The following is a 16,618-nucleotide window of genomic DNA, read 5'->3' as shown; positions in this document are numbered from 1 at the left end:
CTGAGGCATGATTTCTGTTTCATTGTATGTCTTGTAATTTTTAGTTGAATATTGGGCCTCTCACTATTACAATGTGGTAACTCTGGAAATCAGATTCTCCTGCTTCCCTGGGGGTTGGGGTGTCTGGGGTTTTGTTGTTGTTCTTGTTTTGTTTTGTTGACTGTTGAAGCCTATAACAGTATGTTTGTTTTGAGACGTTTCCAAACTCTTCTTGCAACGACAATTATTGGCCATGTGTGATCACACTGAAGTTTCTGATCATTTAGCTCATGTTCAGCTAATGTTTTGACAGAGATTTTCTTGAGTGTCAAGAGGTCAAACAAACAAAAATACCAATAACAACAAAAAGGAGAGAACAACCAATGTACAAGTTAGGTCTGTGCTGGGGTACTCCTTCACCACTTAGCTCAGCTTGCTCTGAGCCTAGAGATCAGTCTGAGGTGAAACCTTAAGGTCTTCTTAGGACTCTTGTGAGCACACGTCTTGCTCAGGTATGCACATGGTTTTCTAAATACCGCCATGTGCACAGCTGTCTTGAATATCCTAATTTCTTGAAAGAATCTCACCCCAGCTTCTCCTCCAGACCTTGATGATCTATTGTATATCTCCACCCATAATTTCTTACCTCAGGCATCTTTCAGTTTTGTAGTCTTCCAGGTAGCTTCTATGAACAGTGCCTATTGCTCTTCCCACTTATATTCTGAGTTACATGAACTGCGTGCCTTGCACCAGTCCTCACATTATCCCCAGACAGTTTACAACAGGTGTGTACAATAATTTGCAAATGAGATCTTCTCTGCTCTCTCTGGTTGGAGCAGGGGAACTGGGAACTGGGCTGCCATCTGCTCAAGACCAAAACTGCCATGCAGGAGAAAGGCTGAAGCAAGAGTGAATAAAATGTCACAAAACTTTGTACCACTTTTAAGATGGCTTTTTCTTGATTGAGTATTTATAAGGTTGTTTTAAGCCTTTGACTCTTTCCCAGACGTTGTACATAGTCAATTCAACTTCTTGTACTTTTTTTTTAGTTTTTTTGGGGAAATGAGACCTTAAATCTTCCTCATTTGCCATGTTTTCTTGACATCACCCACCAGTAGCACTTTTTAAAAGTAGTCAAGGTGAAGAACTCAATTAGGTGCCTCTGTAGACTCTGACCCTCTCTGTGTAGTAGATGTGATACTATTCTCCTACCATTCAGGAGCTCTTCAATGGCTCTGAGATCTACTTCCAAGAAGTTCAGGCCCGGAGAGACAAAGGAATTCCTTCCCTGGGTGTGGGAGTCCCATCTGCAAGGTTCCAATCTCTGACCCTACCTCAGATGATTGACATCAAGAAATATCATTTCCTTCAGGGAAGACGTGTCCACAGGGATGTGTCAGGTCAACTGTATCAGAGTACACTGAGACAGACAGCAGTTCAAATGGTACATGAATTGGGGGTGGGACTTTTTCTGTACCCTTTGATGTGGTGTCTCCTAAATTTCAGTCATTCAAGTCCACGTCAACTATTTTCTGCCACATCCATGCACCATGTATATTATTACTTATATTATTTTTCACTTTAAATCAAATTACTTTAAAGCATTTGTTTAAAACAGAATTTGATCTGGTATCTCAAGTGGAAAACAGTATCTCTTGCCAGAAACCGGAGGCAATGGGCTTCCCTGTTGGCGTAGTGGTTTAGAGTCCGCCTGCCAATGCACGGGACACGGGTTCGATCCCTGGTACAGGAAGATCCCTCATGCTGCGGAGCAGCTAAGCCTGTGTCCCACAACTACTGAGCCTGCACTCTAGAGCCCGTGAGCCACAACTACTGAGCCCACGTGCCACAACTACTGAAGCTCGCACACCTAGAGCTTGTGCTCCAAAACAAGAGAAGCTGCCGCAATGAGAAGCCCGTGAACTGCAACAAAGAGTAGCCCCGCTCGCCGCAACTAGAGAAAGCCCGTGTGCAGCAATGAAGACCCAACCCAGCCAAAAATAAATAAATAAATAAAAATTTTTTAAAAATTGTTCTAAAATTGGTTTAACATTGTTCACTAATCGACCAGTAGCATGCATTGAGTGCTTGCATGTTATGAAAGTAGACTCAGAGAGATTATAAAAATTGCCCAGGTGCCAGGTAGAGCCAGAAGCAGGATTCAAACCCAGTTCTGAGCTCAGTGTTGTAGCTCATCATCTCTAAACTCACTGTGTTTGACAGAGTAGTGTCGTTGTCTTTGCAGAGTAACCCAGTGAAGACAGCCGAAGTGGAGTGTGGGGACTTTTACAACAGTGGGGACAGAGCAACTGTTGATGCAGAGGGCTACTTCTGGTTCCTGGGGAGAGCTGATGATGTCATCAATGCCTCCGGGTAGGTGTGGCTGACGCTGAACCAGAAGGTACCACCCTCACGAGCCTGGTGGGAGGTAGCATGCCCAGACATTCCTTCATGCCTTGGTGATGGACTCTCAGCCTAACTCTGAACCAAAGTAAGACATCATGCAAGCTAAAGGCACTGGGAAGGAAGACTTGACTTTGGTCCCTATTTGTTGAGGGAGCTTATTCTGTGTGCTCCTGTAGTGAACCACATGTCACAGAAGCACATAACAACGGCAATAATAAAATTCACCTTTCTGGAATACGTATTATGTGACCGTACTCTCTGTAGAGCTTTATACGAACCACCTCCCAATGCTGTAAGGTAGATGTGATTATGCCCATTTTATTTTATTTTTTGGGGGGGCGGGGAGGGTGTGTTTATGGAGGCCCCAAGTGTGCGGCATGCAGGATCTCAGTTCCCCGAGCAGGGATTGAACCCGTGCTCCCTGCAGTGGGAGCACGTAGCCCTAACCCCTGGACAGCCAGGGAATTCCCATGATTATGCCCATTTTACATGAGCAAATGGAGTCAGTGACCAGTGAAAAACTTTGCCTGAAGTTTCAAAGACAGTACATGGTGCAGCCCAGATTTGAACAAAGGCGGTCTGACTCCAAGTCTGGTGTTCCTAACTCTTACATGATTTATAAAGAAAAAAATTGACACGTTACACTAGAAAAACATGTTTTCTTGGGAATTTCAGGAAAATTGTGTTTGTTGTTTTTCATTTCTAAAACCAATGCTGATATAGTGAGGAACAGGCTGTAAAATTTGTACAAATGTTTAAGCTAAGGAGTTTTCATGCCAGGGGAAGCTGCTTGAGCTTGAGCCAAGCCCCAGAGCTCTGGGAGGATGAAGCATTCACCTCCTCTCTCACCTGGGGGGCACCTGAGCCTTGTATTTCTTAGCATGGAACGTTCAGGACTTCACATTTCAGTCCCATTACACAGGCCCTGGCGCCCTGTGACAGATACCTTCCATGCCAAGGGAAGTTGTGTCTCTCCAAAAGATGCGATCTGAGGAACTGGGTCACCCTCGCCCGGGAATTGGCTCAGAAGGAACCATTGGTCCTGCAGGTACCGCATTGGGCCGGCAGAAGTGGAGAACGCCCTGGCAGAGCACCCAGCGGTGGCTGAGTCCGCTGTGGTGAGCAGCCCGGACCCGATTCGAGGGGAGGTGAGGAACGGGACGTGGAGGTCATCGTGGCTGGGCGTGGGGCTGGGAAGGCAGGTGAGGGGAAAACTTCCCGGCCATACCTACCCAGCCTTGGACCTAGGGTGAAGCGAGGGCATGGTTGATGTGCATGTGCGCTTACACGATGTGGTCAGCAGGGGGCACTGTGGCCTCATCTGTGACTGAAACGATGCTGATAGTGAATGCTGCTGCTGCTGCCATCTAGCAGTTATAATCAGCTCTTACTGGGTGTCAGCTCATTTATCCCTCACAGAACACAATGAATTAAGGACTCTTTTAATACCTTTATGCAGAGAAGGAAACAGAGGCATAAAGAGGTTAAATAACTTGCCTGGATTACACAGCTAATAAGTGGTGGGAAATTGAGCACTCTGGCTCCAGAGCATGCATCCTTGATTCAACAAGTGTTTATTGAACACCTTCTATGTACAATCCGTGAGAAGTTAAATGAGGACATAAATAATAATAGGAAACTAATAAATTGACAACGTTATTAAATGCCCACAAGGTCTTAACTATTATTAAATGCCCACAGAACTCTACCTATAATAATAGTGAAAATGGTGATGATAACAATAATAGGAATACAAATACATTTAAACTGGCTTCACGTTTTATGTGTATTATCTCATGGAATCTTTGCATGAACCTGATGAGGAATGCACCTGTCCTCTCCCCATTTCGCAGAGAAGGAGATCGAGATTAAGAGAGCTTAAGTAATGTTCCAAAGCAAAGAGTGGAAATTGGAAGCATTGAGATTTGAACCTGGGATTTCCAAAGGCTCTGCTGTCAGTTTGTTTTCCCATTAATTTTGTAAGCATTTATTTTATTTAAAAAATTTTTTTTAATTTAAAAAATTTTAAAACTGAAAATTATTATTATTTTCTTTTTTAACGCGGGCCTCTCACTGTTGTGGCCTCTCCCGTTGCGGAGCACAGGCTCCGGACGTGCAAGCTCAGCGGCCACGGCTCACGGGCCCAGCCACTCTGCGGCATGTGGGATCTTCCCAGACCGGGGCACGAACCCGTGTCCCCTACATCGGCAGGCGGACTCTCAACCACTGCACCACCAGGGAAGCCCTGAAAATTATTTTTACATTTTTATTTATTTATTTATTGGCCGTGCAGTGTGGCATGGCATGCAGGATCTTAGTTCCCTGACTAGGGATCGAACCTGCGGCCCCTGTGGTGGGAGTGTGCAGTCTTAAGCACTGGACCGCCAAGGAAGTCCCAGGCATTTACTCATTAAACTATACTTTGGTTGTCCCTCTCTCTGAGCCTTCACTCTGGTTCTTCACTGCAGGTAGTGAAGGCTTTCATTGTCCTGACCCCAAACTTCCTGTCCCATGATCGAGACCAGCTCACCAAGGAGCTGCAGCAGCATGTGAAGTCAGTGACAGCCCCGTACAAGTACCCAAGGAAGGTGAGCGAGAGCAGATGGATGGGGTCTGGTCCCTGTGAGTGGTTCTGGGGGCTCCACTGCCTCAAGTCTCATACAGTGTCTGGGGTGAAGCCTAAGTAGCCAAGAGCACTAATATTTTTCTCTGCAGAAGAAGCATTTCAGCTTAGGGGTGTGAGGGAGCCCACTGAATCGGATGGAACCTCGCTCCTGTGTCAGAAACTCATCCTTTGCTGGAGTGTCAGCCTAAAGAAAAAAATCAGACAGTTGCCCAAGGATATCCAGGAAGGTTATTTATAATCTTTCAAAATTTGAAAAAGACACCCAAACCAGCAACTTCCAAGCTATTAAAAAACATTCTGTCGTGAGAAATAGATTCTGTATTGCAACCCAACACCCATATACACACATAGCAAACAACAAAGAACAAAATGATATTTACCCTAACAGCATGTAATACATTCTGATATTTTCTGTTCAACTTCATTTGTTTTAAATGCTGTGCACAAGCTATAAAACTGTGCAGCAATAGAGAAATGATGAAATTACTCATGGAATTTAATATTATTCTGTAATTTAAACTGATGACGCAGATTTTTAACATAAAATATCACAATAATATATTATTGAGATAAAAAAGCAGGCTAAGAAATAACATACGTAGTGCTATCTGATATGTTTAAAAACAAGTTAAAATTTCCTTCTTTTGTAGTAATACTTTGCTGCATTGTCTGAATGTTTACAATCAATACATATTATAAAGCTATATAGCTAACATTTATTGAGCATTTACTGTGTGTACCAGGCCCTGGACTCAATGCTTTACATGCATTATTATTTCATTTAATCCTCTCCACAACCTGAGATAATCATCCCAGTCTACAGAGAGGAAACTGAGGCTTAGAGACTCAAAGTAAATTGCCTGAGATTAGAGTAAATAGAAGCTGGAATTCAACCCCATGTGTATCTGACAACAGAGTTCATGCTGCTAACATTAGCATCTGATGCTTTATCGAGAGTACAGTAGAGGATGCGTACCAGTCAGGAAGGGCTACATGTTACTGTGGGTAACAAACAGTCCCAAAATTGCAGTGGATTATAACAAGGACGGTGTCTTTCTTGCTCACGCCACTTGTCCACCATAGCTTTCCCGGAGCCTTTGCTCCACATCCCCTCATCCTGGGACCAGGATAAAGGAGCAGCCACCACGTAGGTACCTCCCAGAGCACTAGAAGAGATGGACAGAGGGGTGGCCTGTCTCAATGACTCCCACCTTTTCTGTTAAATGTGGCACACTTCACTCCTTCTCATATTTCACTGGTCAAAGTACATCAAAGGGCTGCATCCAACTTCAGGAGGTCAGAGGAGAACCTGACATAAATGGTGGACCCCATTAAGGCCCCCACATGGCGCCAGCCTGTCTGGGGGACTGTGAGAGGGCAAAGGAGGAGAGCTGAGGGTTGATAAAAAATGACGGGGGGACTTAGTCAGAATGTGTTTGCTTTATCCTCAACCAGGTGGAGTTTGTCTCAGAGCTGCCCAAAACCATCACTGGCAAGATAAAAAGAAGTGAACTCCGGAAGAAGGAGTTTGGTCAGATGTAATTGGCAGTAAACTCAGAAACCACTGTGTGATGTTGGCCAAATGCCTGGCGGCCTCAGGTTCCTCACGATGGTGAGGGTGAGGAGAGGAACGCTGAGAGAGTTGACATGAAAGAGAGCCAGGAGTGTCAACATTCCAGCATTTTTGTTCTTTTAAATTAAGATCAATCACTATCCTTCCTCCAAGTTCCCTGTTCCTTTCAGATTGCCCAGCTGAGCGCTCAGAATGGGGCTGAAGCAAATTAAATACTGACTCAGCATCCACAGTGAGTCTGTTGTGCGTTTATTCTGGGAAAGATCCAGTGCTAAATGCTGTCCCTCGTAATTCCCCCAACCCCCATCAGAGACTGCCCCAGGGCCTGATTCTCCCTCCTGGTTCCAGAAACTCTGTGACCCAGTCGACGACCAGGACATAGAGGTCTAGGAGGAACAGTCCATGTGGCCCCCGGGGTCTGCTCCTGCCTGGCTTGCCTCTGCCCAACTAGGGGTGAGGCGGGAGGCAGGGCAAGTGTGGTGTCTGGGGAATGGAGAAGAGGGGAGGGCAGCCCAGCCTGGTGACGACACTTGCCTGCCACACCATCCCTCACCTGCACCCTCCAGTGGACCCACTGCCTCTCGTCCCACCAATAATGCTGCTGCTGTTGCTGCTTGCAGGTCCCAGCCTGGACCAGTGCAGGTGAGTGAGTACCTGCCCTCTGGGGCCCCAGGAACCCTGCAGGACTCCTTCAGCCCTTCCCAGGGACGCAGGAGCTTTGCTCCCCAGCCCCTTCCCAGGGGCCCAGAGTCCTCCCCAGGCACCTCTCCTTATACTGTGTAATGCCCTCTGCCATCCAGAGCCCTCTGACCCCCCTGGCCTGTGGTCCTGTGAACTAACCCTTCACTCCATCCATCCTTCTGGCCTGAGATGGAACCACCAGAGGCTGGAAGGAGCAGAGGCAGAAGAGGCTGAGCCTGGGGGTGAGAGAAGCGCATATTGTCTCCTTCTCACCCATTCCTGGGGGGTCACCGAGAGGGAGATCCCCTCTGCAGCTGCCCTCTTCTGAGGTGCACAGATACACACACTCACAGGGTAATATACAGACATCACAAACACAGAGACGCACAGGTAAAGAATCACCCCCAGCCTCACCTGGGGACTCAGGTGTTGGGCTCATGGACAGCTCACACACAGACCAACGCAGGCAAGGACACCCTGGGGGGAACACACACACAAGTACACATACTCAGGGCCATGTGAGACAGCCCCCCGGGGCAGACCCACACACACCCCAAGGAGGTACACACACGCGTGCGTGCGCACACACACACACACACACACACAGACATGTAGGCAGAGACATAGACACAGAACACAGCCACATACACACAGGCACAAAAAGAAGAAAAACACACAGATACAATCAGGAACACCCAAAGGGACAGCAACTTCACACACAGCACAGTCACACACATATAAAACACAGACACAACTCCACGGACACATATTCTCTGAGACACAGACACACACACGGATTTGCACAACCAGCGTACATTCATTCAGTGACAAAGGTGCAAACACAAATGCATACAGAGAAAAACAGAGAGACACTCAATGTCTCAGTGCTGTGCAGTGGGAAATTCACGTTCACAATCGAGATGCTCACAGACACAGAAATTCAGACACACAGGTTCATACATGCAGACTTATACAACCACAGTCACACGCACACATACTCCCAGACAGTTCTGGCACTCCAGTGGATACCTCCACAGGCAGTCGGGGTGAACAGACCCTGGCATTGAGGTAGAAGGTAGACGGGCTCCAGGCTCAGCAGCTGGAGCTTGTCTCCTGCTGACATTTCAAGGAAAAGATAAAGGCAGGAGCAGAGAGAAGCTCAGCTCTGCCTGAGCAAAAAGATAAGACTACCATAGTTTTCATTCTTGAGGTCAAGGAGACCTCCTGGACTACACATGCACAAAACGGTTCCTCAGGGGTCAGAAAATGGAGGGGGCGCTAGCCCATAATATGTCCTGCCAACCTCTCAGAGACTCTCACGCTGGAATCTATCTTGGCTAAAAGATGCCTGTGCACGTTGGGTAGGACCCTGAGTCAGACCAAATATGGGCACAAAGCAAGATGAATCAAGGTGATTGGCTAGAGGGAACCCGGAGAACTGCAGCCATATAAGCAATTCAAGCCACCCCAAAAGGATGACTCACTCTCTCTCTGAGCCCATCCGTGTGTCTTTCCGCATGGACTTTTCTTCTAAAAAACGCTTTATCTGCTTCACTAACTTCTGTCTCTTTGCTGAATTCTTTCTTCAAAGAAGACAAGGACTGAGGTCCTGTTTCAAGCCCACCGGCCCTCGTGGTCTAGTGGTTGGGATTCAGCACTTTCACTGCCACAGCCTGGGTTTGATTCCCGGTCAGGGAACTGAGATCCTGCTTCAAGCCGCCATACCCTCGAGATTAGCATGACCTACCCCACCTAGGCTGTCATGGAAGGGGGTGTTTTCCTGGCTCCGAACCCAGTGCTAGGCACCTGTCCCATTGAGGGCCTTCCAGAGGGCTGTGCTTATGCTCTGAGACACCACAGAATGGCCAGGGTAGGGTGGCTCTGGGGACAGGGCACAGGGGAAGGACTGGGCTATGACAGCATGCACTTAACGGGGTGTTGCATGGGGCCTAGCAGATCCCAAGGTCAAGCGAGGGAAAAAAGTGTGCCTCCCCAGGACCCGAGCTGTGTGTCAGAGTGGGCTGTGCCCTCTCCCACAATAACAACAATGACAGTAAAGAGATCATCAGGACCATTGTATGATAATATTATCATCACCACAGCAATGACTGACCATCAGCCCGAGGTGGAGGAGTGAGGTGTGACCATGGTCGCCTGGTTTGCTTCATCTTCTGAGCAGGGCTGACCCTGAGCAAAGGCAAACATTCTCTCTGGCCCCTTCTCTCTCTGGAGGCCTCAGCTCCAGCTTCTTCCCCTCCCAACATTCCCCCCACTCCCATCCAGACCCAAGTCCCCCCTGACCCTTTTCTCAGCCTGGGTACAACACCTCTCCCTGACTCTCCATCTGTGCAATGGGGATAGAGATGGTATGGGCCATAAGAAGATGCCTGCAGAGTACAGTGCTTAGCACAGGCTGGTAACAGGAGGGGCCTTTAAAGCCTTCACAGCTTCTAAGGTGCCGGTTCTGGGAGGACAGTCGCCCCTGGGAGATGATGAAGCTGATGGGCACAGGCGCTCAGCACATGGCCTCCCTTTGTCCTCATGACAGTCTTTGGACACAGGACTGGACATTTCCATCTTAGGGAGGAAACCCACCCAGCGTCACACCGCTGGTAAGCAGCACAGCTGGGTCTCAAGCCCAAGGCTCCTGGCCCTGCCTTCAGGGGCCACGGAGGGCTCCTCCCCTGGATGGGAGGCTGAACCCGCTTTGGGGATGCTTCGTCTGCTGCACGAATGGTCTCACCCTTTCCAGGCCCCTTAACTCTGTTCACTTCTCCTTCTTTCCCTCATCCCTGCTTGAGCTGTAACCAGGGTGACCCTGGCACCGTTCATGGAAGTCCCCAGTCCCTTACAGGCTGCGTCTGCCTCCCATTCACTTCGCGGCTAGTCTGACTTCCACCCCTTCTGTGCCTAGTCTGTCTCTTTATAACCACACAGCCCAAACGTGGGACTCTGTAGGCAGGCAACTGCATCTAAACAGATTTCAACACTATTGTTTAGTTATCCCTGTTTTTTGTTTTTGTTTTGCTTGGTTTCTTTTTTTAATCATTTCTTTGTATTTATGGTAAAAGACATTGATTTTCCATTACAGCAGTAATAGAACGTTTCCTGTTTACAATAAGTTTCCATAATAATAAAATCTATGGGGTTTAAAGCAATGATTTTAAAGCTGTCTTGGGCCTGAATGAGCTGGGAAACCACTGTGTCAATCACACATAAAAGCACATTTAGGAAGTTCACCTCAGGACAGGGCCCAGAACAGACCATCACCAGTGGGCTTTGTCTAACTACCTGGGTCCCTGGGCCCCAGCCCACCTGCTTGGCTCTCCCCACCCAGCACTCCTGGTACTGCCAAACTGTTTGGGTGCTGTCCTCAGATCCCCCGGAAGAGAAGCTGGTGAACTTTCTCCATTGAAATTCTCAATTTCTGGAGGTCCCTGGCAATCAATAATGAGAGTCAGACTGGATTTTTTCCCCCTGTTTAGGTTCATAAGCTAAAGCCCATGCTAACAGGTGATGTATCTAGCCCTGTTTCAGGTGTTAAAATGTCTACGCTAATTACGGATGATTTTGAGACGATACCCGTACCATCTGTATGGTCACACAGAGTAGAATTCGCAAGCCAGAAGGAAACCTATTTTATTACCGTATCATCATGACCACGTAATGCAGTTCAACTGTAACATCTTTCCTTCGGGTTTTCTTCTTTGCTCATATTTTATTTGTAAGTGTACTTCTCAATTTCCAAACATGGGAAATTCTAGTTAGCTTTTCATCAGGACTCTTCTAGCACAATTGCATTACCAAAAATCATGCTCTGTGTGATTTCATTCCTCTGAAATATGTTGAAATTTGCTTTGTGGCCAAAATAAATAAGGTTAATTTTTATAATTATACTATATGTGCCTGAAATTAATGTTTCCTCTGCAGTTGTTATGTGATATTGAGGGATATATGGATATAGCTATATGATTAAAATGGTTTGCTAGTAAGATCTTCTACACCTTACAGATGCTCTGTGGTGCTCATTGTATGACTTGTTGAGGGAGAGGTGTGAAAACCTCCCACTCTGCTTGTGTATTTGATTATTCTTGTATCTCTGTCATCAAATCGATTTCAGCCACTGCCCATGGGAAATCTTGGGAGTTCTCCAAGGAAGGAAGAAGAGTCCAGAAGTGGGGGACAGGGGACCTGTGTTCAGGAGGACAAGAAAACCTAAGGTCAGGGAAGGTTCCAGAGAGGACTTGGGGTTGGATGGCGCACAACTGGGCAGCACGTAGGGGAAGGGTGTTCGGGTGTCCACTGTGATGGACCAGGGACATCAACAGTAACACAATAATTGTGGGGGACATGAACACCCCACTTACATCAATGGACAGATCATCAAGACAGAAAGTCAATAAGGAAACACAGGCCTTAAAGGACACATTAACCCAGATGGACTTAATTAATATTTACAGAGTGTTCCAACTGAAAACAGCAGAATACACATTCTTTTCAGGTGCACATGGAGCATTCTCTAAGATAGATCACATGCAGGCCATAATGCATGCCTTGGTAAACTTAAGAACATTGAAATCATAACAAGCATCTTTTCGGACCACAATGCTATGAGATTTGAAATCTACTACAAGAAAAAAAAAACTGGAATAAACAAGCATGTGGAATCTAAACAATATGCTACTAAACAACCAATGGGTCACTGAATAAATCAAAGATGGAATAAAAAAAATAGCTAGAGACAAATGAAAATGAAAACAAGGTGATCCAAAACCTATGGGACACAGCAAAAGCAGTTCTAAGAAGGAAGTTTATTGTAATACAGTCTTGCTTCAGGAAACAAGAAAAAGCTCAAATAAAAAACCTAACCTTATGCCTAAAGCAACTAGAGAAAGGAGAAGAAACAAAACCCAATGTTAATAGAAGGAAAGAAATCATAAGGATCAGAGCAGAAATGAATGCAATAGAGACGAAGAAAACAATAGAAAAGGTCTATGAAACTAAAAGCTGGTTCTTTGAAAAGATAAACAAAATTGATAAACTTTTGGCCAAATTCATTAAGGAAAAAAGGGAGAGGGCTCAAATCAATAAGGTTAGAAATGAAAAGAAAAAAAAACAAGTTATGCCTGACACCATAGAATACAAAAGATCATAAGAGACTACTATTGCACAAGCAACTCTACAGCAATAAAATGGACAACCTAGAAGAAAGGGACAAATTCTTAAGTACAATCTCCCAAGACTAAACCAGGAAGAAATAGAAAATATGAAGAGCAATCACAAGTATTGAAATTGAAACTGTGATTAAAAAACTCCCAACAAACAAAAGTCCAGAACCAGATGGCTTCACAGGCAAATTCTATCAAACATTTAGAGAAGAGTTAATGCCTATCACTCTGAAACTATTCCAAAAATTTGCAGATGAAGGAACACTCCCAAGCACATTCAGTTCAGTTTGGTTTCAGTTTGGTTTCAGTTCACCATCACCCTGAAACCAAAACCAGAGAAAGATACAACAACAACAAAAAGAAAATTACAGGCCAATATCACTGATGAACATAGACGCAAAAGTCCTGAACAAAATACTAGCAAACAGAATCCAACAATACATTAAAAAGGTCATACACCATGATCAAGTGGGATTTATCCCAAGGGTGTAAAGATTCTTCAGTATACACAAATCAATCAGAATGATACACCACATTAACAAATTAAAGAATAAAAATCATATGATCATGTCAATAGATTCAGAAAAAGCTTTCAACACCCATTTATGATACCAACTCTCCAGAAAGCAGGCATAGAGGGAACCTACCTCAACATAAAAAAGACCATACATGACAAACCCACAGCTAACATCATACTCAATGGTGAAAAGCTGAAAGCATTTCCTCTAAGGTCAGGAACAAGACAAGGACGTCCACTCCCGCCACTTTTACTCAACATAGTTTTGGAAGTCCTAGCCACAGCAATCAGAGAAGAAAAATATGGAAAATAAATGGAATCCAAATTGGAAAGGAAGAAGTAAAATTGTCACTGTCTGCAGATGACATGATACTATATATAGAAAATCCTAAAGATACCACCAGAAAACTACTAGAGCTCATCAATGAATTTGGTAAAGTTGCAAAATACAAAATTAACACGCAGAAATCTGTTGCATTTCTATACACTGAAAAATGAAAGATCAGAAAGAGAAATTAAGGAAACAATTCCATTTACAATCACATCAGAAAGAATCAAATACCTAGCAATAAGCCTACCTAAGGAGGCAAAACAACTGCACTCCAAAAACTAAAAGATGCTGATGAAAGAAATTGAAGATGACATGAACAGATGGAAAGATATACCATGTTCTAGGACTGGAAGAATCAATGTTGCCAAAATGACCATACTACCCAAGGAAATCTACAGATTCAATGCAATATATATCAAATTACCAATGGCATTTTTCACAGAAGTAGAAAAAAATTTTACAATTTGTATGGAAACACAAAAGACTCTGAATAACCAATGCAATCTTGAGAAAGAAAAACGGAGCTGGAGGAATCAGGTTCCCTGAACTTCAGACTGTACTACAAATCTGCAATCATCAAAAGAGTATGGTACTGGCACAAAAATAGAAATATAGATCCATGGAACAGGACAGAAAATCCAGAGATTAAACCCACACACTTATGGTCAACTAATCTATGACAAAGGAAACAAGAGTATACAATGGAGAAAAGACAGCCTCATCAATAAGTAGGGCTGGGAAAACTGGACAGCTAAATGTAAAAGAATGAAATTAGAACGTTCTCTAACACCATACACAAAAATAAACTCAAAATGGATTAAAGACCTAAATGTAAGACCAGATGCTACAAACTCTTAGAGGAAAACATAGGCAGAACACTCTTTGACATAAATCACAGCAATATCTTTTTCAATCCACCTCCTAGAGTAATGAAAATAAAAACAAAAATAAACAATTCAGACCTAACTAAACTTAAAAGCTTTTGCACAGCAAAGGAAACCATAAACAAAATGAAAAGACAACCTACATAATGGGAGAAAATATTTGCAAACAATGCAACCAACAATGGATTAATCTCCAAAATATATAAACAGCTCATACAACTCAATATCAAAAAAAAAACCCAATCAAAAAAATGGAGAAAGAACTAAATAGACATTTCTCCACAGAAGACCTACAGATGGCCAAAAAGCACATGAAAAGATGCTCAATGTTGCTAATTCTTAGAGAAATTCAGATAAAATCTACAATGAGGTATCACCTCACACTGGTCAGAATGGCCATCATCAAAAAGTCTACAAACAATAAATGCTGGAGAAAGGGTGTGGAAGAAAGGGAACCTACCCTGTTGGTGGGGATGTAAATTGGTACAGCCACTGTGGAGAACAGTATGGAGGTTCCTTAAAAAACTAAAAATAGAGCTACCATATGATCCAGCAATCCCCTCCAGAGAGAACCGTAATTTGAAAAGATACATGCACCCCAATGTTCATTGCAGCACTATTTACAATAGCCAGGACAAGGAAGCAACCTAAATGCCCACTGACAGATGAATGGATAAAGAAGAGGTGATACACGTATACAATGGAATATTACTCAACCATAAAAAAGAATTAAATAATGCCATTTTCAGCCACATGGATGGACCTAGAGATTATTGTACTAAGTGAAGTAAGTCAGACAGAGAAAGACAAATATCATATGATATTGCTTACATGTTGAACCTAAAAGAATGATACATATGAACTTATTTATAAACCAAAAACAGAATCACAGACATAGAAGACAAACTTATGATTACCAAAGGGGAAAGGTGAGGGGTGGGGAGGGCTAAATTAGGAGTTTGGGGTTAAATATATACACACTACTATATATAAAATAAATAATCAACAAGGACCTACTGTATAGCACAGGGAAATCTACTCAGTATTCTGTAATTACCTATATGGGAAAAGAATCTGAAAAAGAATAGATATATGTATATGTATAACTGAATCACTTTGCTGTACACCTGAAACTAACACAACATTTTAAATCAACTATACTCCAATACAGAATAAAAGTTTTTTAAAAATTGAAAAGGAAGTAATGATTTTCAGTTCTCTGATTTAAACAGTCTATGGGAGTAAAACTTGTTACCTGTTCCTTCCTGATGTTGAGCTGAACATTCTCCTGTTCATGCGGTTCTTCAGGTTTCACTTCTGCATGACTGACACAAGCTTCATTGAGGGCAATTTCAACCTAAAGCAAAACACTCTCATTGATGACTTAATTCCCAAGAAAAAAAATGCCAAGTAGATATCATCATTTTAACCTCCTAAGACATGAAAAAGTTGTTCCTTGCAAAAGCTAATGTGTACAATGGAAATCCTGCAGCAAATATAGGTAGCTTACCTCCAAAATTCCTGAGGTGTTCATTGAAATAGCACCTTTCAAGTCCTCTGTAGATTTTTCTTTTTCCAATATCTGCACATAGGATAGAAACAACAACTGCACTGAGATTTCAACGGAAACACTGGGTGATATGCTCAAAAGGTTTAACATCAACCAAACATATCCCACGGTGACCCCTAAGTTTCATGTGATAGTAGTTGATCCAGGTTGGGCCCAGGAAAAATATCAAGCCCATAAAGAAATGCAGAACAAAGAAAGACATTAAGCCACAAATATTACGTAGCTTCAACAAATATCTTGCTCATTGCATAATGGAAGAGATGACTGGATGACAAGGGGAAAGCAAAGGTGGAAAATAGTTCATGTCAAACAGCTCAAAAGTGGGTGTTCTTGGGCTTCCCTGGTGGCGTAGTGGTTGGGAGTCCGCCTGCCGATGCAGGGGACAGGGGCTTGTGCCCCAGGCCAGGAAGATCCCAATGCCGCGGAGCGGCTGGGCCCGTGAGCCATGGCCGCTGAGCCTGCGTGTCTGGAGCCTGCGCTCCGCAACGGGAGAGGCCACAACAGTGAGAGGCCAGCGTACCGCCACACACACAAAAAAAGTGGGTGTTCTTGATGGAATATAAAGAAAACTTTCCCGAGAGGCTTCCAGGAAGATGGCGGAAGAGTAAGGCACGGAGATCACCTTCCTCCCCACAGATACACCAGAAATACATCTACACGTGGAACAACTCCTACAGAACACCTACTGAACGCTGGCAGAAGACCTCAGACCTCCCAAATGGCAAAAAAAACAAAAACAAAAACCACGTACCTGGGCAGGGCAAAAGAAAAAAGAATAAACAGAGACAAAAGGATAGAAACGGGACCTGCACCAGTGGGAGGGAGCTGTGAAGGAGGAAAGGTTACCATACACTAGGAAGCCCCTTCGCGGGCGGACACTGCG

General features: G+C 44.3%; 1 protein-coding gene and 1 long non-coding RNA gene across 2 annotated transcripts in view; one reads left to right on the top strand and one right to left on the bottom strand.

Annotated features, from left to right (window-relative positions):
- Window positions 1-6,784, top strand: part of LOC117308105 (acyl-coenzyme A synthetase ACSM1, mitochondrial-like) — a 43,612-nt gene extending 36,828 nt beyond the window's left edge. Inside the window, exons 10-13 of the mRNA XM_033839890.2 lie at window positions 2,225-2,352; window positions 3,434-3,533; window positions 4,854-4,973; window positions 6,467-6,784. Of these exons, the coding sequence (XP_033695781.1) occupies window positions 2,225-2,352; window positions 3,434-3,533; window positions 4,854-4,973; window positions 6,467-6,553 (435 nt within the window). The 3' untranslated portion in view covers window positions 6,554-6,784. The remainder of the gene's footprint in view (window positions 1-2,224; window positions 2,353-3,433; window positions 3,534-4,853; window positions 4,974-6,466) is intronic.
- Window positions 6,785-15,191: 8,407 nt separating this feature from the next.
- On the bottom strand, window positions 15,192-15,751 carry LOC141276591 (uncharacterized). The gene is made up of 3 exons (XR_012326482.1): window positions 15,676-15,751; window positions 15,421-15,522; window positions 15,192-15,239 (listed from the first exon to the last, which is right to left on the bottom strand). It is a non-coding gene; the product is annotated as an uncharacterized lncRNA (long non-coding RNA).
- Between the last annotated feature and the right edge of the window lie 867 nt (window positions 15,752-16,618).

The sequence above is a fragment of the Tursiops truncatus genome, chromosome 15, assembly GCF_011762595.2.
Source record: "Tursiops truncatus isolate mTurTru1 chromosome 15, mTurTru1.mat.Y, whole genome shotgun sequence".
In the NCBI taxonomy this organism is placed as follows: domain Eukaryota; kingdom Metazoa; phylum Chordata; class Mammalia; order Artiodactyla; family Delphinidae; genus Tursiops; species Tursiops truncatus.
Note: the sequence above shows the minus strand (reverse complement) of the source record. Positions and strands in the feature narration are given on the sequence as shown.